Genomic DNA, 27,773 nt, shown 5'->3' with positions numbered 1-27,773 from the left:
AGAAACCCATTACACTAGCCTGTACATTGTGTAGTTTTTATAGAAAAAGAAGACAATTACAAAGATTCAAGTACAAAAGGGCTCCGGTCGGCTATATAGCACTGATCTCACCAACTAGAAATTGAAGAAGCAATGGAGGAGATTCTGAGCCTATGGACAGCCTAATTACAGTAGGCATTGCCAAACTATTAAACCCAATTGCCACTGCTGAAGTGTACGCCTTTTAAGGAGCATGGTTACCAGCAGCAATAGAACACCTTCTCGTTGCTCACAACTCCCCAGTGATGTGCTCTCTAAGGTGTGCAGTATTTTGTAGTGGGAGGTAAAAAAGTGTCTAGATTTTTGTTGATATTAATAACGTTTAATTTAGCCCACTAGGCAATTCAATCTTGATTATCTCTTACCTTCCCTAGGAGGCCTGCATCAATTAATTCACTTAGATGCTCCAAGATGCCTTGATGTCCTCTTCTCCAATCCTGCAGAAACAGGATTTTATCTTATTGAAGAAACAGTCCTACCTTCCGAAAGATGGTAGGACTGTTAAACCATATAGCAGTTGGGTCAAAGAACAGTGGCAAGTCTTTGCTCTGTTATAGATCTGGGGTCCCTGAAAAGCTTTCTTAGAAGACAGAAATGGGCATGTTAGTGCAGATTCAACAGTTCTGTAATTTCGAGCCTGGAAGATATCTTTAGACCTCTAAAACTCAAATGCCACAAGATGTTTCTGAGGAAAATAGTTTCCTTTTCTGGCACAGGCGTTTAGGTTGACCTCATTCCTAGACATAATTTACAAAGTGAAGTAGAGGCTCGTGTTTGCAGGTAGCAAAACAGTCCACATGTTCCTTTACAGAAACATTTGGCTGATTAAGGCATGTTTGCCATAGTTAGCTGAGCAGTACCTCCAATCAACCTGGAAAACAAGGCTTTTCTCCCCAAGAAAGGATGAACTGCAATTGTGACATGGTTGCTTTGTTTCACCTACTTCATTTTAATGCATCCTTAGAAAGATTTCTTTTCAGCAAATTCTGGCATATTGCATTTTACTAGTGTCACAAGTAAGACGTCTCTGCAGAGGTGTATCAGGACTTAGTGCAAAAATCACATCAATAGCTTCTTTGATCCAATGCTGCTCTCAGCCCACATTTCCAAGAAAATCCTTTGGTGGAGGGACTCTCAAACCTTTCATCAGAGGCTCCTTGGTCACACAGAGACCTTACCTGGGCAACTGACTGAAGTCTGAAACAGTTGAGAATGCATAAAAAGAGAGTGGCCAAGATAAACATAACCGTCATAGATGGCTTTTCTACCTCTAGGGCAGGGCTGCCAAGTACAGGATTTAATATATAATAAGACAGTAGGCAGTACATGATAGGACAGTGTAGTTTAGGAATGTCTGCATTCATGTTATGAAGATATGGTAGTGACCCATAAACAAAGGAGCAACCAACTTAGCAGTGGAGAATGTAAGAGCAGATGCACTCATCACTAGGACACCATCCAACCACAAGAGGTAATACCGTCACTAGTTTGTGATGAGATTGTTGCAAGTGGGGATGATCAATTGATCTCTCTGGCGCCTACATGAATTGTTATCTGAAATCTTTACTGACTGCTCTCTATTAGAGGTTTCTATTCTAGAATAGATGTTTTCTCTGCATTCAACATCAGCTACAAGTAGTACAAAACTCAGCAGCCAGCCTGGCTCTCAATCTCAAAAGTATGGACCATATCACGCAGGCTTCAATATCCCTTCACTAGCACCTGGTAAAACAAGAGGGCGCACTTTAAATCTCCTTAAGTAGTACATAAAGCATTTTTTTATAAACATTCTCCTCTTTCCCTGTGCTTTTTTTTTAAAGTAAGATAATTTAAGTTCTGTTGCCCTATTATCAGATGCAGAGCTTTTTTGCAGTGGAAATACATTGGAATGTTCTCTCTGGCTCATTTGGAGATCACAATTTTCACTTCTGAAATTCAGGAAGGCTCTGAGGGCTTGGCTCTTCGCCTATGGGTGTAATTTGTTTATGTATGGACTACCCTCATTCTTTTTGCAAAGCATTTAGCCAAGATACCTTTCTAGGTGAACATTGCGCTCTATAAATGACTTAAATAAAGACATTCAATATGTTTAGCAAATCTCAGGAGTGTCTGAGTGTGACTTTGTATGGTTGACACGTTGTATTCGGAAATTATGGGCTACCGATGTCCTGATCAGGCCGCCGCATGAACTGACTCGGACATCCAGAACTTTGTGTTTGGATATATATATGTTAAGGAATAAGGTAAGAACGTGAGATGTATATGAACTTAATACCAATCCACAGAACCAGTGTATTGTGGCAGAGAGAGGGGGATTTTGGAATGGTGCAAGGACAATTATTTCTCATTAGATTGTACTTTTCTCAAGTTTATTCTTAAGCAAGGTTGTGGGTGGGCTTAATGTACGCAATTACAGTATATTTGGCAGTCAATATTGCTTTCCTCCATTCCATGGAGCAGGCATCCATTAAAAAAATACTTATTGATCCTTAAAAGGCTTACAAAACCTTTCCACTGTTCCCTTTCATTTCGCTCTTCTAGAACTTCAAATTGGTATACACTTCTCAATGGTGACACCACTGAAGCCCATGCAATCTAGTACTATGTCTCTGTTGGCCTGTTACAAAAGGGAATGTACTACAGAGTATTAGTGAAAGTGCCGTGCAGGGTTTTTTCTTCCGGATAAGAATGTTTTCAGGGTACAAATGTCTTCTTCTAAAACGTTGCTTGAAGTTTGCTTATCCTACTTTTTGTCCAGAACTTTATAGGGCATATGCCTGCATGTAAACTGATAAAAAGAACAGCCAATCTGTAGATAAGTCATAAAATGCATTATGTTGTGCTAAAGATAGACCCATCAAGATTCCACAGAATGATGGAGCCAAATCTGCAGTTAGGCCAATTTAGTCTACCTTTGAAAGGGGTGGCAGTCTTAGACATCTGTCGCACCACAACTTGGCCCCTACTTCTTGTATTCACTAACCATTTGTGCCTTGATGCAAGGCTTAAACCATATATCGGACGAGTAGTGCAGGAAAAGTTTCTAGTCTGAATGTATTTTTTGTTTTTCTCAAACCCTACCACATCTCTACTGACACTGTTGTAAGATGGCTTTCTGAATGAGAAATCTCCAGCAATAAGTATTCATTAAAAGAAAGTGTTAATTCTGGTACTGTGTTTACTTCATGACATTGCACATTTGAGGCAGAATGTCAGAAGAGCAGCAAATGGCTGATCACTGCTGTATAAGTGACCATTCACTACCCACCCCATAGCACGCCATTCACACCCCTGTTAAAGACCACTGACTGGCGTGAAATCAAGGCCTTACACTTTGGAAAAATGTCTACATGTGCCATGGACATGTACTAGATTTTATCATTCAATTTCAGTAGCAGATCCCCCATTTGTTCAGAGTCTAACATATGCCCTTCAGTATGACATATTCATGACTGTCCAAGTATTTCCCTGAAAGCACCAACATCTCACATTCCTTTAAGTATTCCCAGTTGTCTCTATGTCATTGTCCTTTCCAAACCTCATGTCACCACATACAGTTCTTCCCGCTCGTCCTGGCAGATATTATACCGGCAGTCTACCTGCCAGGACCACGACAAGGGCTTTTTGTGCTTCTCTCTGGGGGGAAGCAGGAAAGCCACACTTCCAGATACCATGATATGCCACAGACTGTGGGTGTAAAAATAATTCTTAGTGGTCTCTAAGAAGGCATAGACAGACACGGCAATCAGGGCCAATAGCACCCCTGGAAGAAGAAAGAAGACCCAACGCTTCCAGTTAGGCGGGTAGCAGTGTTGCCGCTTCACACCTCGGTATACCTGAAAGAAGAAAAACACAAAGTGCATATTTTACTCAATAATGTACAATAATATATATAAAACATGGCAACATTAAGATAAACGTCTTTGCAAAAGTGGAAACCATTACTCATCTAATAAATCAAAATAAATGTAGTAATATATTTCAGCAAAGATCTCTGCATTGTTGCTGCAAAATAGACCAAGCATTTCAATGCAATCGGTCTCGCATTTGTGAAAGCTTGAGTTTTTGGCATTGTGAATGACCTGGTTTGTTATTTATGTTTATTTGTTTGTAGTGGAGTGGATGTATGTTGTTTGGACAGCAAAAGCACTGCATGAATTGAAAGCAGAGGATGTGCTGGCAAAGGAGCAGCAGGTAAATTTGACCGATGTTGGAATCAGCTAATGGTGAGCTCAGGTAAGTAGTGGGCAGGTTCATATCGCGTTTTTTTAAAGGTAGATGCAACTGACACAATGACTCATTGAGTTGAATTCTTGCTACTCCAATCTGAACCTAACTTGTTTGGCATCTCGAGTGGGCCTACTCAGCTGTTGGTCCTCCTAGGGTTTTCAAACTGAACTACCTGCTATTTCGATCAAGAGCACGCTACATACCTGTGAGGTTCTCAAAGCGCTAGGGTGGGAGGGAGGGGGAGGGGCGCTACTGATCAAAGAGCGAGGTCTTGAGAAGTCTTCTGAAGGCCAGCAGGTCCTGAGTCTGTCGTAGGCTGGTAGGGAGAGCGTTCCAGGTCTTGGCGGCGAGGTAGAAGAAGGATCTGCTGCCAGCGGTGAATTTCCGGATACGAGGAACTGTGGCGAGGGCGAGGTTGGCAGATCGAAGGCTTCGGGTGGGGATGTGGAACCTGAGACGGTTGTTGAGGTATGTAGGTCCGGTGTTGTGCAGTGCTTTGTGTGTGTGGATGAGGAGTTTGAAGGTGATCCTCTTGTTGACGGGGAGCCAGTGCCGGCCTTTCAGGTGGGGTGTGATGTGGCTGCGTCGGGGGACGTCGAGGATCAGACGTGCGAGGCGTTAAGGATTTGTTGTAGTCGTCTCAGGGGCTTGGTTGTTCCTGAGTAGAGGGCGTTCCCGTAGTCGAGTCTGCTGGTGACGAGGGCCTGGGTGATGGTTTTTCTCGTGTCGGGAGGGATCTACTTGAAGATCCTATGGAGCATTCGGAGGGTGTTGAAGCAGGATGCAGAGACGGCATTGACTTGCTTGGTCATAGAGAGGGTGGAGTCGAGGATGACCCCCAGTTTGCATGCGTGGTCTGTTGGTTTCCGGGGCAGTGCCTAGCGATGAGGGCCACCAAGAGTCAACCCAGGCTGATGGGGTGGGTCAGAGAATGAGGACCTCTGTCTTGTCTGAATTCAGCTTCAGTCTGCTGTCCTTCATCCAGTCGGCTACGGCCTTCATTCCTCTGAGGAGGTTGGCTTTGGCGGTGTGGGGGTCTTCGGTGAGGGATAAGATCAGCTGGGTATCGTCGGCGTAGGAGATTATGTTGAGGTTGTGTTGACGAGCGACGTGGGTGAGCGGTGCCATGTAGATATTGAACAGCGTCGGGCTGAGGGAGGATCCCTGTGGGACGCTGCAGATGATCTCTGTGGTTTTTGAGCGAAAAGGTGGGAGGCGGACACGCTGGGTTCTGCCGGAGAGGAAGGATGTGGTTCAGGCCAGGGCCTTCTCTTGAATTCTGGCGTTATGGAGGCGTGCTGATAGGGTGCGGTGGCCGACTGTGTCGAAAGCTGCTGATCGGTCCAGGAGGATGAGGGCGGCTGTTTCTCCTTTGTCCATTAGGGCCCTGATGTCGTCAGTGGCGGCGATGAGGGCGGTCTCGGTGCTGTGATTGCTGCAAAAACCGGATTGGGAAAGGTCCAGGATGTTGTTGTCTTCAAGGTAGCGGGTTAGCTGTTTGTTGACAATCTTCTCTGTGACTTTCGCCGGGAACGGGAGCAGCGAGATGGGCCGGAAGATGAGGTCCTTGGGGTCCGCCATGGGTTTCTTCAGAAGGGTGTTGATCTCGGCGTGCTTCCAGCTTTCCGGGAAGGTTGCTGTCTCGAAGGAGCGGTTGATAGTTTTCCGGAGGTGGGGCGTGATGGTTGTGCTGGCTTTGTTGAAGATGTGGTGAGGGCAGGGGTGGGATGGGGAATCCGGAGTTGATGGAGTTAATTGTTTTGATGGTGTCTTCGTCGCTGACGTTGGACCAGGTGGTCAGGCGGCTGGTGTGGGTGGTGGTCGCAGGGGTGCTGGGCTCGATGGTGGGTGCGGGGGTCTCGGAGTTGAAGCTGTTGTGGATGTCGGTGATCTTGCGATGACAGAAGGTGGCCAGGGAGTCGCACAGGTCTTGTGATGGTGAGATGTCGTTGGTGTTGAAGCAGGGGTTGGAGAGTTCTTTCACAATGCTTAAGAGCTCTTTGTAGTTGTGTGCATTGTTGTCAAGGCGGTCCTTGAAGGCGGTCCTCTTGGTGGTCCTGATGAGTTGGTGGTGTTTGCAGATGGCGCTCTTGTGGGCTGTGTGGCTGTTAGGTGTTTAGTCGTAGAGCCATTTCTTCTCCAGCTTCCGACAGGTGGCTTGGAGGTCCGGAGGTCTTCGGTGAACCAGGCGGCTTTCTTGTTGGTGTGGTTGGTTGCGGAGGTCTTGAGAGGGGCGAGGGTGTTGGCGCAGTCGTTGATCCATTGTTTGAGGTGTGTCGCTGCGGTGTCGGGGTCGGAAGGTGGTCTCAGGGCGAGGGTGGTAGTCAGTTGGTCCTTGGTGACCTTGCCCCAGCAGCGGGGTGGCAGCTGTTGGGTGCGGTAGTGTGTGGTGGGTTTCCTTAAGGTGAAGTTGAAGCATCTGGGGTCGGTCCAGTGGGGTTCGCTGGTGTGGTTGAAGGAGACTTGGGGGCTTGTAGAGAAGATAGGGTCCAGCGTGTGTCCGGTGGCGTGGGTGGGTGTCGTCACAAGCTGTTTGAGTCCGAGGTTGGCGAGGTTGTCTATCAGGGCGGTGGAGTTGGTGTCGTTATTAGCGAGGTGGAAGTTCAAGTCCCCGAGGAGGATGTAGTCCGTGAGGGCGTGGGTGCTGACGAGGTCGGCAATGGTGTCGCTGAACTGTGGTCTTGGTCCGGGTGGTCTGTAGACGAGCATTCCTCGGAAGGTCGTGTTGGGGTCGGTGTGGATCTGGAAGTGCATGTGTTCGGCAGTGGTGAGGGTGTCGTCGGTGTTGGTCGAGACTCTGATGGTGTCCTTGTGGATGATGGCGATTACCCCTCCGACTCAGTTGGTGCAGTCTCCGCGGGAGATCTTGTAGCCCTGTGGGATGGCTATGGCGATGTCGATGTCTGGTGCTGAAGTGGCGTTCAGCCAGGTCTCCGTCAGGAAGGCGGCGTCGGGGGCGGTGGAGTCTAGGAGGTCCCAGAGTTCGATGAGGTGCTTGCGAGCAGAGCGAGTGTTGAGGAGGATGCAGCGGAGGTGGTTGGGTTCTCTGGTTGGTGGTCTGGATGCTGGTGAATCTTCAGTTCCGGCAAACGAAGGGCCCTTGGGTGCGCTTCGGGGTGGCCCGGTAGCAGGGGTGGTCTCGTCCGGTGTTGAGTGTGTAGAGGGTGCTGGAGTCGTAGTGCAGTCTGGCGTTGTGTGGGGCGCGGGTCCAGGGGTTTTGGCGCTGGGCGCAGTCCAGGCGCGGACGGGCGCAGACAGGCTTGCCTTTGGCACGCCTGCTGCGCGGCCTCCATATGAGGGGTAGAGGGCGGGAGGAGCAGCTGGGACGTGGGAGCGGGGTGGCCAATGGGTGACAGGGGGGCGGGGCCGCAGGGAGGCAGCAGCGGGAAAACGGCAGGGGGACACGAGGACGGGGTGGGAGAGAGGGGGCACGGGGGCAGAACGGGCACAGGGGAGCACAGGTGAAGGGCACTGGACCAAAACGAAGGGCAGGCTCAGTGACGATCACAGGGGGCTGCACGGCGGTGAGGGGAGCGACCTGACTGGTGACAGGGTCAAAGGTCGCTATTTAGAACTCTCATAAACTGCAACAACAGCGAGACCAAGCTTTAAAGAAAACAGTTATTTTAGAAAGTGTGACCCATCAGTAACAAATGAATTTCTGCAATAGAAGCATGTGTACAAAAAGCCTCCCTATTATACACTATCTATGCCCGTTTTAGAATTAAATAATAAACACATACAGCTCTGTTCGTGTGCATTATCAATTTTAACACAAATGTTTTTTTTTTGTGCCTTGTGTAAAGTACTGCAGTACGGCCGTTAATAATTAAGGCTGCACATTTTATTTCAAAATCTTTTTATTTAATTTTTGTAACAATTCAAGCATAGAGAAACAACATGACAGATACATCCAATAGGCTGCACTTTTTATGCAGTTTTTAGGGATATTTTTTACTAAATATCCCTAAAAACTGCATAAAAAGTGAGCACATGGCTCCTGTATCGACAACATTGTTGTGATTTACACGGGGACCATTAAATTAAATCACCTACCTCCATGTGAAGAAGCTGGCGCTCTGTTTCTGGTTTAATGAAACGGATGGCAAAAATTGGAAGGCTCAGGTTTTGCATTTGTGTATTAAGTGGGAGCTAAAATGTTTACAGTGCGAGGCATTACGTGTAGGGGTTTGACCATTTTTACAATGCAACGCATTGCGTGTGGGGGTGTGAACATTTTTACAGTGCGACGCATTGCGTGTGGGGGTTTGAACATTTTCAGATTGTGACTTGAGTGGTTCTTTTTGAAGCCATGGTGGTGATTTATGGTGATTATCAATTATCAAAAATTCGTTTTTGCCCTCACATGCCGTGGGGTGCGGAGAGAAGACTGGGCACCTTGCCCAGGCAAAGAATGATGATTTCCGCATTACAATTCTCAACCATCCCTTCCACCTGTTTAATGACGCGGGCAAACATACACTCGAAGCCGTGAGGGAAACGGCTGGGTGCCTCTCTTACTCCGCCACGCCGTGAGGGAAACTGCCAGCAAAAACACCAGGAAAACTCCAATTCCCAGCCGCCCTGGGGACGTACTAGCCTACGCCTGGAGGCGTCACAAAAACTGGGAGTGCCCCCCGCAGCGCGGGACGCGCCCGGGCCAAGGTGGGCCCGTCCTTGCCCGTCATAGTCAGGAAAAGCCAGGGCTGGGCCACCCCTCTAACATTTGATATCTACCCCCGCCATGGACCACATTGCATAGACTGCCAAACCAGGATTGCTCCTAAAGGTACTGTTTTTATAAACTATATAAGACTTTTGTAGTTGCTATATGTTGACAGGGGAGTTTGTTTTGGCATAGATTGCACTATCTAAGGAATAAAAATGGGCAGGCGAATTAATGTGGGACCCAAAGCGCTGGCATCAGTTGCCCCGACTTCCTCAGTTAAATCTACCTCAATAGATAAGATGCTAAAACGAGCCATTGGTGTGGTGGCAACAGAGATAGAACTGACAGAGAGGCGTCTTTCATTAACACCTGATCTGGCCCCTATTCTGATCACACAAGAAGGTCCTGACATTGACTCCTTAGCTGACGAGGACCATTGCTCTGTGCAATTTGATCCCTTGCCACAGTCCCCTGACGCACAAATCTCTCGGCTGGGTGTTCAACCCAAATTTCAAAAAAAGGCCCTGCTAGTAAAATCCAAACGCACAAGGAAAAATGAAGCATCAAACACTACTACCAGAGAAGAGGCTATAGCCCCATCATCACCAATGGCCATTTCCCCAGTTCCACCGCTGTGGATTAAGGAAGCTCTGATGGACCTCCAAGGCAATATCAGGATAATCATAAGAGAAGAGTTAAAGCCCCTTGAGGACCGTATTGCCAATATATCCAAAACAATGGACAAGCTGGTGGACATTTGCGGAATGGCCACAAGGAAAGATTTAGTTAATCCGTGTCTGACTACTATCCCGCCAACCTCTGGCCCAACAGTTCCCGTCGACAGATCTTCCCCCAATATTGACTCTGACTCTGGTGCCACCGCTATTGCTATGTTGGGGGGAGGTGGGGTAACATCAACAATAAGCCTATAGTGAATGAAAGGGGGAAGCAAAGGGTTGCAACACCGCAGGTGGCGCATGATAGTAATAGTAGCCCAAGGCGTGGTATGACTGAGGGACAAGTTCTAGGTGGATCAAGTGGAAAGAATATTTCTAAGGCGACTGCCCTGGTAAACGCCCCTGTTCTTCCCTGTATTAACCTACGCCCAGCCTCTACCCCCTATGTGATTGTGTTGGCAGGAGTACCAGAGCTAAGGAGGGAGGCAAGGGAATCCTTTGTCGACCTCAAAAACAAATTCTTACACTGGACAAACTCCAAATCACACCATCTAGTGAGGAACCCAAATAATATCCTGATGTTACGTAGGGTGGGTTGGGTGGGCAAGAGGCCTAAAGATATCAAGGGGGACTGTGTGCTGGTCAACTTTCGAAATGCATGCTTGGCGGATGCCTTGCTGACCAACGTTTGTTGGGATGGAGAAACCAAAATACCGCTCCCCCTTGGATACTTCTATCCGATGAATATCCCACGAAATATCGGGAGGGATAATGTACAGTCATTTGGGGATTGGTCTGCGTTTAAACACAATGTTCCTCTTCACCCTTGCCCTGGTCCTTCAATCTATATCTTCCCAGTAGCAAATAGGTTTGATCCTCTGGATGCAGTAGATTGACTCAAGTCCAACTCCGTTTCTATCAAGGGCACAACTTCAAGCCCTAAGACTAATACAGTGATGGGTCCCCATAAATTTGATAGTAATGCCCGCCAGAGCCCCAAGGACAAAGATGAGGGGGAAACTAAAGAAATGTCTGTTTTAAAGGTGGTATCATGGATTGTAGCGGGCCTCCCCTCTAAATTGGATAACCCTGAGTGGTGTCAATACATAGAACAATATGACGCCTGTATGTTCCAAGAGACGTGGGCTAGATCCAAAATTGCAAATTTGGGCTATGCAACCTTCGGTAAATTGGCAATACATACGGGAAAGGGACGACCGTCTGGGGGTTTGTCTACTTGGGTAGGTACGCACCTAGGCTGTGGAGCAAAAGAAATAGAAACTCACTCCCAGGATATTTTGTGTGTGGTTCTCACTTTTGCTGAAGAACAACCCGTTGCCCTGATTAATATTTATTCCCGACCAATGACCAGAGGTTCTACTTCAACAACTCTGGATGTACTCCTCGCATTTCTTGAAACAATCCCCCCAAAGACTCGGATCATAATTGGCGCGGACCTTAATACCCAATTTGAACCCCTCAAAGGCTTAACTCTTGATAATATGCTTGATGAGGATCGCCATTGGTCTATTCCTGAATCTAACCTTCCCCCGTTAATGCGTGGACTCCATTAGCTTTACAAATGAACGCCCTTTGTTAAAAATGTTCACTTTGGGCCTGTAATGGTCGCTTCACGGTAGGTACCTCTACTAATCATACATTTAATAGATTAGGATGTACCTCTATTATTAACTTTATCCTAGTTAACACTAGTAGCTGGGATAGAGTCTCTGAATTTAAAATCTGTCCCCGTAGTGATAGCGACCACACCGCTCTGCATATAAACTTTCGTGTAACATCGGGCAACAAGCAAGTTGAGTTATCTAGGACTATAGATTCTGCCCTAGTACAGGTAAATAGAGGGAGGAGGGTTCGCTGGGGTGATTTTGCATTATCATAAGAAAAGTTAGCTAGTTTATGCCAGTAAATAATTCCCTTTCTTGTCAATGCACAGCGAGTAGCCAATCAAACCAGTGTTGTCGATTCTATCCAAACCATTTGTGTAAATCATAAAAACCTAACGGATACAATGGCTTCCTTTTTTATTAACACATTCAAGGGAAGGGAAAAGGTTAAACCTAGACACCAATGGTTTAATAGTAATTGCCGAGCTGCTAAACAAAATGTAGTTAATGCGATCAAGAGTAATACAAGGACAGAGGTAGCAGAGGCACGGGCCATTTATGCTAGGGAATTGAAACAGGCTAAAGCCTGTTGGGAAAACCAGAAATGGGAAGATATTCGAACTGCCCTTTAAGCTCGGGATTTAAGATCTTTCTGGAATCTGGTTAATGAGGGCTCCAGGCAAGATAAATCGGCTACAGAGCCCAACATTAGTGAGGACGCCTGGATAGCCCACTTTAAACCCCTGTATTCCACTTCTGTCAATGAGTCCTCTGGCATTGGCGGGGAGTGCCAACCGGAACAAACGGGGATATTATTATATAGCGCGAACAAGATCTTTGCAGATATCAGAGCGCTTTACAATGCAGGGGAATACCAACAAGAGAATGAAAAGCAGGTCATTAAGGAGTAAAGTAGCAACGATACAACAATAAAGAAAATATTACAGATAAATGTGTGCAAAGATAGATATCAGATATCAGGGCCCCGAATACAACTCAGTGAAGTAACCCTTGCACTGGAGAAAATAGCTCCCAATAAAGCACCAGGGCTTGACAGAATACCCAGAGATCTCTTTCATAGTGAAGTTACTATCTAGACCCCTTATCTGACCCAGCTTTTTAACGCTATAATGGAGGGCATGATTATGCCTCACACATGGGCTGGTGCTGAAATTATACCTATTTTCAAAAAGGGATCCCCTCTTTTCCCCCTGAACTATCGTCCCATTAGCCTCCTGGATGTGACCCAAAAAATATTTGCCCGTGTTTTACTGGAGCGACTACATAGCTGGATGGAGGAATTTAACATCTTAACACGCCTCCAAGCAGGCTTTAGAGCACGGGTCTCGACAGTCGATCAGATTTTCAGACTACAAATGATTCACTGAACGATCGTGAGTATCGAGGGTGGTACTCTCTACCTGATCTTTGTAGATCTGAAATCTGCATTCGACTTGGTCCCCAGGGAGAAGATGTGGTTGATTCTCTTAGAGATGGGGGTCCTGGAATATCTCTGCCATATGTTTGCTCGTTTGCATGAGGGTAAATATGCACAAATTAGATAGGCAAATATGGCAATTTAACCTCCCCATCCCAGTGGAACGAGGTGTTCGTCAGGGATGTGTTCTCGCCCCAACCCTTTTTTCCCTATTTGTTAATGAGCTCATAGATCATCTGAATAAGGGCTCCGATATTGATGCCCCCAAGCTTGCAGGGCGCAGTGTACCTGCCCTGATGTTTGCAGACGACACCTTATTGCTCGCAAAGACCCCTATGGGCATCCAGAGGACTCTTGATAATTTCGATGCCTTCTGCAAACATCTGGGCTTGAAGATTAATCTCCAAAAGACAAAGTTTATGGTATTTAATGGGGGCAAAAGTTCACGTAATAACCCGACCCTGAAGGGTCAACGTCTGGAAAGAGTTGTAGTGTTTGATTACCTTGGTATTACTCTGACAGAGAAAATGGATTGGGGAGCGCAGACCAGCAAGGCTAACTTAAAATTAACCCAGGTTTCGGGAGGCATCCAACAATTCTTTAAAAAAGCAACACAAAAGCAGGTTCTTCCGCCTATGGAAGCCTATAGGGCACAGGCAAGAAGTGCTGCACTATATGGTGCAGAAATTTGGGGGCATTGTGCGCCATTAACTCTAGAACGCACAGAGAATGCGTTCATTAGACAGCTCTTTAGCCTCCCAATAAGTACACCCCTAATTCCATTGAGAATGGATCTGGGAATTACGTCCATTTGTGAGGAAGCTGCACTAAGACCGTTAACCTTCTGGAGACGCTTATGGAGCACTCCCGAGTTAGCCCCGTAAAGAGAGAAATTAACTGAGATATTGGGGCTGAACGGGGCGGGTAAGATACCCTGGTTGAGACATTTAAAGTTGGTATGTGTGGAACTGGGACGGGTGGATTTGTGGGGGGAGCCTCGAATTGTGTCACAATCCATTACTAGGAAGGCCCTGGTTGAGGCCTACAGGGAACATCGGCTGTCCAATCCGATGAGTAACGGTTCAACTGGTCGGCTGACTAATGCTTTTCTTACAGTTAAAAATACTTATTGGGCCGAGACCATTTTGGATAGTATTCAACCAGCGTTGGCCAAAAAACTGTTTTTACAATTTAGATATGGGTGCCTCCCGCTTCGTTCGTTTGTTACAAACTGGGGGGACCATGATGCGATTGAATGCCCTGCCTGTGGTGAAGTAGAGGAAACGGAGGTGCACGTTTTCTTCCACTGCTACTCTTACAGGACACCTAGGCGACGCTAGTTACTACAAGTATGTAAGAATATGGGCACAAGACACTCTAATGAGGCTTTTAGAATACTCAAAACTGAGTTGCACCCCCCAATAGTCTATTCAGTCTCCCATTATTTATTTTCCATGTGATGCATAAGAAGGATGTTTTTCGAGCCCGATCCCCAACGGTTGAACCCAGTATATGGTCCTTCCCCTTTTCTAGAAATAAAATAAGATTTATTAATTATGTCCCATGATTGAACAAATGTAATTGTAATTTTATTAACAATGAAGCCTTAGCTTCTGTTTTAATAAGTTATTTTATTATATGTGTGTGGGTCTCTAGTATGGTTTTGTTCTAACAATTGCACAAATTATTTGCACTAGCACTTTATGGCCATTGCTCATGTGTACGGTGATTGAATGGAAGAACTGTATTAATGTTTTTACTAAGTTTTTATCCAAGTTTTTATGTACTGTGGACATTTATATGCTTTTATGGTCAATGTACTAAAATAAAGCTTTTCAAATGAAAATGAATTATGACAATTTATTTTAGTTTTTGCCCTCACATGCCGTGGGGTGCTGAGTGAAGATGTTGTATTCACATATTGTTTGTGTGTGTCTTTCACTTTAAGTGACATGTTCTATGCAGATCCTGTACCATGTTAGTGTTCTATGCTTTGTAGATTCTATGTCAGTTACCCATTAGCTTGTGTGGGAACACCAACTATTCTCTGTTGCTTAATAAAAGAATATAATGATGGATTAACAAATCATTTGTACTAGTGAACTTTCCCCACAACAGATGGCGACGATTGGCTAGTGGGATAAAGGAGCACAGAGTGAGGTGGAACCTTCGTTGGTGGAAAAGAATTGAAACGCGTGAAGACAAGAGAAGAAAGAAAGGAAAAGCTGTATTATTTTTGGTATTATTGTTTAAAGAAGCATCTGGATATTAGAAGAGAAGGAGCGGCGTGTTTACACCACAGTTACAAAAAGGAACAACAGATACAGCATCTTCAATTACATCTCCAATTACAAGGAAAAGTTGTGGAAAATGCAAGACATCGGAAGTAAATTTGACAAAAAAGTGTGAGTTTTGCTGTATTTATACTTCGGAAAACATTTGCGGGAGGCCGGCAGTGTGTGAATATTAAAATAAAGAGGGAAAAAAGAAAAGACATACTGTATTCATTTAAATGGAAACGGCGGCGGCTGAGTACCCGGTGACCCTGTGCCGCCTTATACCACCGATCTCCCCCGGATCGAGCGGATTCAACGCCCAGAGCTGTCGACAGTGCAGAGGAGCAGCCCGAAGCCTCCGGAGACCTTGCTGGGGCGGAGGCGCTACCCGGCATCATCCTGAAATCGAGAGCGGGCCGCAGTGACGACGAGGCTCCGAAGAGCCGCCAGCCACGAACTGGCAGAAGTCCGGCAGGGAGTTGCGGAGACATAACGTGACTCCACGGCCCACGGCCGCTTCTATTGCTGGCCTCCGGTGAGCCCCGAACACAAAGGCACCCAGCGGAGAGGAGACGAGCCATTCGGAGTGCGAGGGGGCGGAGCCGGCAACTACGCCAGGCCGGGGATCAGGTAGGCCGTGAGGCCTGAATCGCGGGGTTGCCCCGGACCACCGTCCTGCGTTCCGGCCGAGGCCCGAGTCGAGAGTGGACCCCTGCCTTCTCACCCCCCCTCATTTGGCGTTGGGCCCTGGCGGTGGCGGACCAACCCTGGGCGCGACTGGGACCGACATGGTGATTGCGGTGACGAGCAGTGACCAGAAGGGGGACTGGCCTTTGGCGCCTTTCGCCGTAAAACGAGGTGTGCAGCTCCGACTCCGATAGAGGTGCAGTAACATCGGCCCTGAGTGGGGGTTGGCGCACTACCGCCGTAGTGACTGGCCCCCGAAGACGAAGCGGATTGCTCCATTGTCGCAGCGGCGAACCACTTACTCCGGCCCTGTGACGCAGTTGGAAAGACCCAAAATTGGAGATGACCAGCCGGGCCCTCACTTGAATTGACGCCCTTACGGCCCAGGGAAATCACCAATAGGCCCTGCACGGAGGAGCGCCACTCCCGGGAAGGCTGCTAAGTGGGTCCCGGCCCATACACTATCATACCGCGCAATACTTTGTCAGTGCCCCCCTCTTACAACGCTCCCCCACCTCCACAATGTCGAACGCCAGAGGGGGTAAAAAGTGAGACCGGACCTTGACGCACATGCTGAGCAGGGGCACCCCGAGACAGGACAGGAATCAACCAGCCCCGAGCCCCCCGTCCAGCTCTCGAGGTGCGGAGGGGGGGGAACCTCCGGTTACCAGATCCTTCTTGGAATCACTGTTTAGTTCACTAAGAGAGGACTTCCAGACGCTGAAGCAGGAGGTGGCTGGAGAGGTCCGAGAAATTCGAAGAGAGGTTGACTCCCTGGGGGAAAGAGTGAACACTGTAGAGGAAGCTGGTCACTCCAGAGACGAGGAGATCACACACCTGCAGCAGGAGGTCCCGAGACTCAGGGATCAGCAGATCGACCTCCAGGCCCACGCCGAAGACCTTGAAAACAGGTCTAGGCGCAACAACATCCGGGTCCGTGGCATTCCATCCAGAGAAGAAGGGGAGGATGTAGCTGCTTACCTCAGGAACCTATTTCGCGAAATACTGGGCGAAACTGGAGAATTTCCTATCCGAATTGACAGAGCTCATAGGGTGGGCCTGCCGCGGCGGGCCTCAGCGCCACCTCCGGACATTCTGGCCTTTCTGCCGGACTTTCCCCTGAAGGAGCGGATCATCCGGGAAGCCCGGCGACAGCAACCCCTACGTTTCAGACGCCATCAAGTGGCCCTGTATCAAGACTTGTCCACGATAACGCTACAAAAACACAAAGCTTTTAAAATAGCTACGGCTTTTTACGAGAGCATGAAACGCAATACTCCTGGGGCCATCCCTTTCGGCTTATCTTCCGGTGGAATGGACTCTGCACCAGCTCCGATCCCTCCAGGACGTCTGCGGTGTGCTGGGAATTACCGCAACGGATGAAGACACTCCAACGCCTCGTCGTAGGCGCAGCACAAGGGATGGCTGGCAGTCGATCAGAGGACGGCGATGCCCACCTCCACCCACGAGGCCCGACTCACCCACAGTCCAGGCTGACATGGACAGCGCTATTCAGGAGGCGTCCAGGAGCACGTCGACTGGTGAGGTGGCCTTGACGGCTTGAATGCACTCCGGGGGGAGATTACAGTAGACTCATCTTCATTGCAGGTGCGAGAGTTCCGGGGATGGGGGGCGGCCGGAGGGAAGGGATTGTGGCTGGGCGTCCACTTACTTAACTTTCCACAGACCTGTCCGTTTAGGACCGGACTGGGACACTGGAGTTCTTTGAACGGTTGGGTGTGCAGGGGGTGGGTGTGGGAGTTGATTTGAGGGGTTTGGGGTTCGGGGAGTTGTACGGCGGAGGGGGTGGTGGGATGGAGTTGGGTTTGGAGGGGGAAGTTCTTGCAGTGGGGGGGGGGGGGAAACGGGGACGTACTGTGCAGTAGTACCATTTGCTTTCACCGCACCTCACTTTCACACACTGTTGACCATAAGGCTTCCCCTACAAGGCAGAGCCCGCCTTGCTAAGTACTGCCTTTATCCTCCTCATTGATGGCCCTTAAGATTCTAACCTTAAATGTGAAGGGGCTGAAAAACCCAGTCAAACGGAAGGCAGTATTGGCCCTACCTGATGATGCCCAGGCAGATATTTGTCTCTTACAGGAGACCCACCTCCTAGCCAAAGATTGCCACAGACTGCGAACACCGAAATTCCCCATGCAGTTCTTCTCCTCCAATACCTCCAAAACGGCGGGGGTTGCAGTTCTGGTGTCTAGGAAGTTTAAAGGGGAGGTTCTACATAAGGTGGCCGAACAGAGAGGGAGGCTCCTAGCTTACAGGGTCAAAGTAGGAGGTCTGGTGTTCACTGTCGGCTCGATATATAGCCCTAACGACCGTCAGGAACAGTTTCTGAACAAGGCCCTGGAGGAGGTGGCAACCACTCCGGATAGGCATATTATTCTTGGGGGAGACCTGAATATGGTCTTCGACGCGCCCCTAGACAGGCCGACACAGAGGCGCTTACAGGCGGGGGAATTCTCGCAACTGATCAGGTCCCACATGGAAGATCTTGATCTACATGAAATGTGGCGACGCCTCCATCCTACGGCCCGGGTCTATTCATACTACTCACACGCCCATAAATCCTACGCGAGGCTGGATCATCTCCTGGTGACGAGTCCAGTCTACGAATTAGCCATGGCCTCTGATGTGGGGGTACTTTCCATATCGGATCATGCCCCGGTGGTGGGCACTTTTCGACTGCCCCCTGTCTCTCCCTCGCGTGGGGTCTGGCGTCTCAGGGACGCCCTGCTACACAAGCAGTCAGTAGTAAAAGGTATACGCGACTCGATAGCTGAATACCGACAACACAACGATAATGACGACACCACTCGTGCGACGCAATGGGCCGCCTTGAAGGCGGTACTCCGCGGCAAATTCATCGCAGTTTCCTCAGCATAGAATAAGGAACGACAGCTAAAACGGGACGAACTTATGAGCAAAGTGAGGGAGTTGGAACAGGTGCACCAAAGAACAGGGGCCCTCAGAGTCTGGAGGCAACTTAAAGCTGCCCGGAAACTTCTGTCCGCACTGGACATGGACAGAGCAGAATACGCGGTGTTACGCCTGAAACATAAGTACTATACCGGGGGTGACAGATGTGGCCGGCTCCTTGCGAATAAGCTTCGCATACAGCACCAGAAACACCGGGTGAAAGAGCTGTCGCTTCCCGACGGGGGAACCGCCACTGAGGACGACCAGATTGCGGACGGCTTCCGTCGATACTACGCCGATCTCTACACGGGTGAGCCCCCTCGGCGCAAGCCGAGGCTGACTATCTGGAGTCGGTCGATCTCCCTTCTCTTACCTCAGAACAAACCCAGCACTTGGAGCGGGAGATCAGGATCGAAAGGTGATCACAGCTATTTCCAAACTCAAACTTGGGAAGGCCCCGGGACCTGATGGGTACACCCCTCTCTTCTATAAAACATTCTGCCAGGACCTGGCGCCGCTGCTGACGCGCCTCTTCAATTCGTTCTGAGCCGGGGGCTATCCCTCCGGACTTACTCCAGGCGACAGTGTCGGTGATCCCCAAGCCAGACAAGAACCGGACCGAGTGCGGTTCCTACCGCCCGATCTCGCTCCTGAACGTGGACCTCAAGCTATACACCGGGGTCCTCGCGGCACGTCTGGTACTCCACCTACCAGGGCTGGTTGACCCGGATCAGGCGGGGTTTGTTCCCGGTAGACAGACGATCGACAATACCAAACGGGTGGTCCACATACTGGAGAAGGCCTCTAGGATCCCCGGAGAACGATTGCTGCTCTCCATAGACGCGGAGAAAGCGTTTGACTGGGTGCACTGGCCATACCTAGAGAAAGTGCTCTGTAAGCTAGGTGTGGGGGAGAATTTTCGACACTGGATATTCAACTGCTATAGGTTCCCATCTGCAGGGGTGAGAGTGAATGGTTGCAGCTCCCGAAAGTTCATGATAGAGAGAGGCACCAGACAGGGGTGCCCGCTATCACCGCTCCTTTTCACCCTCTATATGGAGCCATTTGCTCAGAGGATTCGTCAGAACTCTGAAGTGACGGGCATCCGCATGGGGGAATTTGTTCACACCCTCAGTCTCTATGCGGACAATGTGATTCTAACACTTGACGATCCAGGAAAGTCGCTCCCCGCCTGCATCGCCGAGTTGGAGACCTTTGCCACAGTGGCGGGCTTTAAAGTGAACTTGGGGAAATCGGCGGCCCTGGATATCTCGCTATCTACCACCACGAGAACTGAACTACAGAGACTCTTCCCCCTGAGCTGGTCTAGGGATCTGGTGCCCTACTTGGGCATCCTTCTGGCGCCCTCTATTCCTGCCATGGTAACGGCCAATTACACGGCCTTAGGCAAGAAAATCAAGGAAGAATTAACCCGTTGGGACAAAGGAACGCTATCGCTGCTGGGCAGAATAGCCGCGGTGAAAATGACCCTCTTACCGCAAGTCCTATATCTCTTTCGGGCCCTCCCACTTCAACCCCCTAAGGGGTGGATTAGACAGGCCCAGTCGGATATCGCGCGCTTTGTGTGGCAAGGCCGCAAACCCAGGCTCAAGAGAGCCTTGTCCACGCTGTCACCTGAGTCTGGTGGACTCGGCATACCGGACCTGCACAAATATTTTCAGGCGGCGCAACTACGATATCTGGTGGAGTGGAGCCGGTGGGAATCTGACAAACATTGGTTATTCCAAGATCAGGCGGTGGCGGGCAGAACACTACAGGAGGTGCCCTTCTTGCGCAGACCCCACCGCCCCCCCCCCAACCTTTATGCGTCCTTTGTTACGCGGGTTCCACTTCAGGTGTGGGATGCTGTGAACAGCAAACATGAACTCACCACCTTTCCATCTCCGTTTACCCCGATAGTGGAGAACCCAGACTTTGGCCCCGGCATGGAGCCTTTGTGCTCTGGCGAGAGGCTCGGTGCTCCGCACTGTTCCACATGTATGGTCCGGAGGGCGCCATACCCTTCCAGGACCTTCGTCGAGAGTTCAACTTAACTGAAACGGAGCGTATGAGATATATGCAGGTGCGTCACTGGGCACTCCAACCGCAGGTGCGGGACCTGGCGGACCGGAAGCTCACGCCTTATGAGCGGTGGCTGGTGACGTGTTCCTTAGACGCTAAGCTCATCTCAGATCTCTATAAGCTCCTGCAGCCCCCTCCATTTCACATCTACAACCCCGGACGAGAGCGCTGGGAGCGGGAACTTGGGAGACCACTGAGCCATACTGACTGGGATCACATTTCCTACCGTGCACGACACTCCGCTTACCACACTGGGCTCACTGATCGTTCACAAAGCTTTCCACCTACTGGTATTATACCCCCGCAAGATTGCACAAAATGAATCCTAATATTCCACAGACCTGTTGGCGAGACTGTGGACAGATTGGCACACTTACTCATGTCCTATGGGAATGCCCTTTATTGAGTCCCTATTGGGAGGAGGTGTTTGAGGAGGTAGACCGCTGCTTTGAAATTGAACTGCCACGCTTCCCTGCCTATATTCTGCTAGGTCTACCCAACGGCCTGATGTATCCCCTGAAATCCAAGAAAGGCAGACAGATAGCGATCGCCTTGGGCTCGGCAATCCAGAACATACTCATTCACTGGCGCACTACCACGCTTCCAACTGCTGTTGGTTGGTTACACCGATTATGGCATATCCTAGGAATGGAAAAGATGTCCCTCATGGTGGCGGGAGAGGTAGACACATTTGAGGAGTTGTGGTTGCCATTCCATACACTGTTGCAATCCGAATTCAGGGAGATTACCTGTCCCAGATACCTCAGGCTGCTACGGTTGACATCCCCGGCAGCCCCGTCCACATGAAACATTCAAGAAGAAAGTAGAAGCGAAGGAGGTGGACACACTGCAAAGTTGGAGAAGTGAGATGTTCTTAGCACAGTACGGAGGGTGGGGTTCGGTAATGGGGGGAGGAGGGGAGTTGGGTGGGGGGGGGGGTTGGTTTTTGGAATTGTCTCACCTGCATGTGCGCCTGACATAAAGCACTGAGAGATGATGGACTTATCGCACTGTATTTGCAGGAAGCACCCCTATGGTGAACTATTTGCACTACCCTTATCGAGACAACTGTAGTTGTTGGTTTATATTGTTTCTCTTTTTTTCAATGATGCAATAAAATACTTTAAACCTAAATGGAAACGGCTGCTGCACGCGGATGAGCTCGAGCAAACTGGTGTTGGAGTGAGCCGTGACGAGGAAGTGACGGACGTGTTGTTCCAAAACAGCGTGAGTTCGCAACGTGCAACGTAGCATGCATGATGATGCAATAACGTAGCGGCCATTTTGAAACTAGGTAGAGTTACCTAGCAACACGGAAAAGGAAATTACGAGCGAACTTTGTTATCTTCAAAGATTAAACGAGTTGAAGGAAGGGACTTTGCTGATTTCGAGGAATAATCCGAAGTGGGTTAAAGGAGCACAGGGTAACGTGTGACTATTCCTAGACTAATATTGTATTGTAAACAGTGGATTCTGTTGAAGTGACAGTTGAAGATCGACAATTACAGAAGAGGAAAAGAAGAAATATTTCCATGTTGTTGCTTCTAAAAGAGGGTTATTTATTACATTAGATTTCAGGGATACAGTTACTTGACATATTTAGAGAGAGTTGTGTGTTCTGTTGTGTGGTGAGATTGTAACAAGTATGGAGAGTCAGAACATTATAGTTCCTCCTTTGTTTTTACAGCAGAGTGGGGATCCACCCATTGAATGGGATGAATGGATTGAAATTTTTGAAAATTACATAGAGGCATTGGATGGGAAAGACTTTAGTGCTGTGAGAAAGAAGGCATTACTTTTAAGTACTTTGGGAAAAGAGGGACAACACACATTTAAAGTTTTACCTGCCTGTACTAATGCGGAAGAGAGAGTGATTAGTAATGTTTATCAAGAAGCAAAAGCAAGGCTTAAGAAGCAGTATTCAAAAGTGGTAAATATAGTTATGGCAAGACATAAGTTTTACACGCAGCCACAAAGGCAGGATGAGAATATTGACCAGTTTGTTACGAGCTTACGTGAGCTATCACTAAAATGTAACTTTGGAGCGATAAGGGACGAGATGATCAGGGACCAACTGATAGTCCAGTGTAGGAATAAAAAGATGCAAGAGAAATTGTGGGCAGCAAAGAACCCATCCCTACAGAATGCAATTGATATAGCAAAGGTAGTGGAGGAGTCAAGTGCCTGCATGAAAGAAATGGAACGGAAAGATGGAACAAAGGAAAATGTGTCTTGTGTGGAAATGGATGAAGAAGTAGCTGCAGTAAATGTTAAGAGGTCTAGTGGAAAAGGGGAGAGTAGTTTCAAGAAGTACGGTGGAGATGGTCCATCTAGTAACCTTGAACAGTACAGGAATATGGGGAAAATTTGCACAAGATGTGGTAGTACCCATCACATAGCAGACTACAAGATATGTTTCGCATTAAATAAAGAGTGTAGGAAGTGTGGGAAAAAAAGGACACTTTTATAAAATGTGTGGGAAAGGGAATAGGTTGAAGGTGGCTGTAGTACAGGAAGGGGGGATGCGTCCCAGTGTGTGTAGTAAAGTTGAAGGTGCAAACAAAATCTTGTGTCTGAGTAATGAAGAGTTGGAGATGGAACCTGGTCGGAGGATGAGACCTAAGGCTTTATTCATAGTTGAAGGGAAGGCTACTGAATTCATGGTAGACCCAGGTTCATCTTGGACTATTATTCATGAGAGCTTGTATAGAGAAAATTGGCCAGAAGTAGTGTTAAGACCTAATGATATAAACCCATGTGGTTACCAGGGGTAGAGTATAGATATAGTGGGTTACATGCTAACAGACATTGTTTTTAAGAACAGATCTGTGAATGGAAAAGTGTATGTAGCACAATCAGGACCACCAATTTTGGAATGGGGTCATCAGTATGACCTGCACATCATATTAGATCCGAGGGCTAAAGACCAAGTCATAGTAGTGAATGATATTTCAACTGAATCCATTATTGAGAGCGTACCTAATTTGTTTAAAGAGAAAATTGGAGAATTGAAGGGGTATGCTCATAAAATTGTGCTGAAAAAAGATGCTGTACCTATGCAGCATAGAGTTAGGAAGGTACCTATTATAGCTAGGGGTGAGGTGAAGAAAATGTTGAGTGAGACGTTAGAACAAGGGGTGTTTGAACAAATTGAGACGTCAAGTTGGATTTCTCCAGTGGTCATCACAACCAAATCGGACGGCAAGTACAGATTCTGTGTTGACTTGCGCACCTTGAACCAGAATATAATTGTGGACAGTTTTCCCTTACCCAATATTAACGAATTAATTCTATTGTTAAAGGGTGGAAAATTCTTCACAAAATTGGATTTACCCAGTGCGTATCATCAAATTAAGCGAAGAAGAGCAATACCAGATTTAACCAATGGCAAGCGACAAAACAAATAGAAACTCAATGGGTGGAGTTTCACCACTAATACTGATTACTTGATGCCTCGGAGAGGCAGTGCATGCCCTGCCTGTGCAAGACCTAAAAAACTAAATATTATAACTATACTATTTTCTCTAAAACGTGACTGCCATAACAATTAATATGTAAACATGTTTTATAAATAGCAGATCGATGTTTATCAAAAATATATTTCTAATGAAGCATCATTAGCTATTTATTTTGTGTTTGTGAGTACCACTATTAACCATTCTCAATATCAAACAGTTGTTGGTCTGTCTCAAAATATGCACCTAGATTATGTAGGTTTTTGGCAAATGCTATGCTACAAAATCTATTTTGTGTTTCGTGAAGCACTGAAAATTAAGATGAGCCTGGTGTAGCTCGCTGTATGTTCTAGAATCCACTAACTACTAAGCTTAGGCAAAGCTAGCAGGTCTAGCTTTAATGTTCAAAGGCATGTCACATAAGCTCGGGGAACAAAAAAAGGGCAAAGGAGGCACAAAAAGAGGCAGGATGCAGAAAGAGACAGCACAATATGTTCATGCCTGTGTTTGCGTTTGTTGTCACACTGAAATAAGGAGACATATAGGCCTTGGCAATGCTTTGCAAAGCCAATAGTGAACTAACTTTAAGAAAAGCCATGCAATTTCTGAAAATGGAAATGGTGGAGACAAATCGCTAGCACTCAATTCAGAAGCTTCTAATGCTCATTTAGTATTGTGCATTAATATTTTTGGTAAGCACAATGTGGAGCGGTGCACTCCCAGAAAGATTATATCCAATAACTGCAATTCAGTCAGTTCCTTTGTTTGCGATAAGTCTTTTTATTTCAAATAACACAAGCTTAAACCAACGCGTTTCGACCAATAACAATTGGACTTTATCAGGGAATAAGAGGGTCGAGTAGAGATGAGGGAACACTGTAGTAGGAGTCCCAGCAACCAGTGTCTTCTGAGTATATACATGAAGAATCCTGCACTTAAAATGCTAAACGTATAAAAAGTAATGGACTTCACTACCACTAGAAACAACAAGCATTTACAATGCAATGGTCTCGGCATTGTTAAAGTTAGAGGTATTGGCATTGCTCATGACATTTTTATTTATGTTTTTGTTTTTAAAACATAAATAAATGGCATTGTCATTTACAATGCCAATAGCTTAATCTCTCGCAAATGCGAGACCTATTGCATTTGCACCCACACACAGAGCCGCACACACAAAGCCACCCACACACACACACAGAGACACCCAAACAGAGCCACCCACACACACAGAGCCATCCACACAGAGCCACCTACACACACAGAGCCACCCACACACAGACAGAGCCACCTACAAAAAAGCTACCCACACAGAGCCACATACACACAGAGCCACACACACATAAACAGAGCCCCCTACAAAAAAAGCTACCCACAGAGCCACACACAGACAGAGCCACACACACACACACACACACACAGACAGAGCCACACACACACAGAGCCATACACACACACAGACAGAGCCATACACACACACACAGACAGAGCCACACACACACACAGACAGAGCCACACACACACACACACACACAGAGCTAAACACACACACAGACAGAGCCCAACACACACACAGACTGAACCCAAGACACACACAGACAGAGCCACACACACACAGCCCAACACACACACAGAGCCACACACAGACATCCCACAGTCTAGGTCAGCCACACACCCATCTCTGCCCAGTAACGCCCCAGGCAACAGAGTGGTACAAAAGGGGGTGGTGATGGACGGAGCATCTGAATCAATCAAACACTCACACCCAGTCAAAAGATCTGGGTTTAATCCATCACCGTTCTTTAGCCCACTCTGCCACCCCAATTCAGACATGCCTATATGCAAATCAGTCTGACCCTGTGCCTCATGGGAACAGTCCAGCCCGAACTGCCAAGCCATGTATTCCCTGAACCGGAAACAAGCTTCCGAGGGAACAGAGGCAAGAAAAAACGCTCACAAGCAGGGAACAGAGGCAAGAAAAAACGCTCACAAGCAGGGAACAGAGGCAAGAAAATCGAGCACAAGCAGGGAACAGAGGCAAGAAAATCGAGCACAAGCAAGGAACAGAGGGCCAACAGAAAACAGGCCTGCACCAGTGGGAAGGCTGCAACACCCACTGGACACTCGCTTGGGAGGGGGCGGGGGGGGAGGCGGGGGGGGGGGGGGTACACCGCAAGCGCTACACCGCAATAGGAAAATGGCAGGCAGAGTCTGGGGGAGGGGGCGGGGTGCAGAACTGCTGAGGCCTCTCCGCGCCAGAGGTACATTCCTACCTCAATACAGATACAAAATTGTTGGGCCTGACTGAATCGGACCGTCCCAGTCAATCAATCAATCAATCAATGGCATTTATAGAGCGCGCTACATACCCGTAGGGTCTCAAGGCGCTGGGGGTGGGGGGGTGCCGCTACTGCTCGAACAGCCAGGTCTTCAGCTTCTTCCTGAAGGAGAGGTGGTCTTGGGTCAAGCGCAGGTCGGTCGGGAGGGAGTTCCAGGTCTTGGCGGCCAGGTAGGAGAAGGACCTTCCTCCTGTAGTCGCTCTTCGGATGCGGGGTACGGCGGCGAGGGCGTGGTTGGCTGATCGGAGGTGGCGTTTGGGAGCGTGGAAGTTGATTCGGCTGTTGAGGTAGCTCGGGCCTTGGTCGTGTAGGGCTTTGTGTGCGTGGGTGAGGAGGCGGAAGGTGATTCTTTTGTTGACGGGGAGCCAGTGAAGGTCTCTCAGATGTCCGGAGATGTGACTGGTTCGTGGGATGTCGAGGATGAGTCTGGCTGAGGCGTTCTGGATCCGCTGGAGTCTCTTCTGGAGCTTGGCGGTGGTGCCGGCGTAGAGGGCGTTGCCGTAGTCCAGTCGGCTAGTGACGAGGGCCTGGGTGACGGTCTTCCTGGTCTCGGTGGGGATCCACCAGAAGATCTTCCGTAGCATGCGTAGGATGTTGAAGCATGCCGAGGAGACGCTGTTGACTTGCCTGGTCATGGAGAGGGAGGAGTCCAGGATGAAGCCCAGGTTGCGTGCATGGTCTGTCGGTTTGGGTGCGGTGCCCAGGGCGGGAGGCCACCAGGAGTCGTCCCAGGCGGAGGGAGAGGAGCCCAGGATGAGGACCTCTGTCTTGTCCGAGTTCAGTTTCAGGCGGCTGGTCGTCATCCACTCGGCTACCTCTTTCATCCCTTCGTGCAGGTTGGCTCTGGCGGCGGCGGGGTCGTTGGTCAGGGAGAGGATCAGCTGGGTGTCGTCGGTGTAGGAGATTATGTTGAGGTTGTGTTGGCGTGCGATGGCCGCGAGGGGGCTCATGTAGACGTTGAAGAGGGTGGGGCTCAGAGAGGATCCTTGAGGGACGCCGCAGATGACTTTGGTGGCCTCTGACTTGTACGGTGGTAGGCGGACTCTCTGTGTTCTTCCGTCGAGGAAGGAGATGATCCATTCCAGCGCCTTGTCCTGGATTCCGAAGTTGCTGAGGCGCTGTACTAGGGTGTGGTGGCAGACAGTGTCGAATGCCGCGGAGAGGTCTAGGAGGATGAGGGCCGCTGTTTCTCCGTTGTCCATCAGGGCTCGGATGTCATCGGTGGCGGCGATGAGAGCGGTCTCGCAGCTGTGATTTGCTCGGAAGCCGGACTGTGAGGGGTCGAGGGATCCATTTGTCTCGAGGAAGGCGGCCATCTGCTT

The 27,773-nt window shown here is 48.5% G+C and overlaps 1 protein-coding gene across 1 annotated transcript in view; it reads right to left on the bottom strand.

Annotated features, from left to right (window-relative positions):
• Positions 1-742: 742 nt before the first annotated feature.
• PGAP6 (post-GPI attachment to proteins 6) overlaps positions 743-27,773 on the bottom strand; it is a 654,474-nt gene continuing 627,443 nt past the window's right edge. The window contains exon 13 of the mRNA XM_086941336.1: positions 743-3,875. Coding sequence (XP_086797462.1) covers positions 3,579-3,875 — 297 coding nt within the window. The 3' untranslated portion in view covers positions 743-3,578. The remainder of the gene's footprint in view (positions 3,876-27,773) is intronic.

This window comes from Lissotriton vulgaris, chromosome 10 (assembly GCF_964263255.1).
Source record: "Lissotriton vulgaris chromosome 10, aLisVul1.2, whole genome shotgun sequence".
NCBI lineage: Eukaryota > Metazoa > Chordata > Amphibia > Caudata > Salamandridae > Lissotriton > Lissotriton vulgaris.
This window is presented reverse-complemented; position numbering and strand designations above follow the sequence as displayed.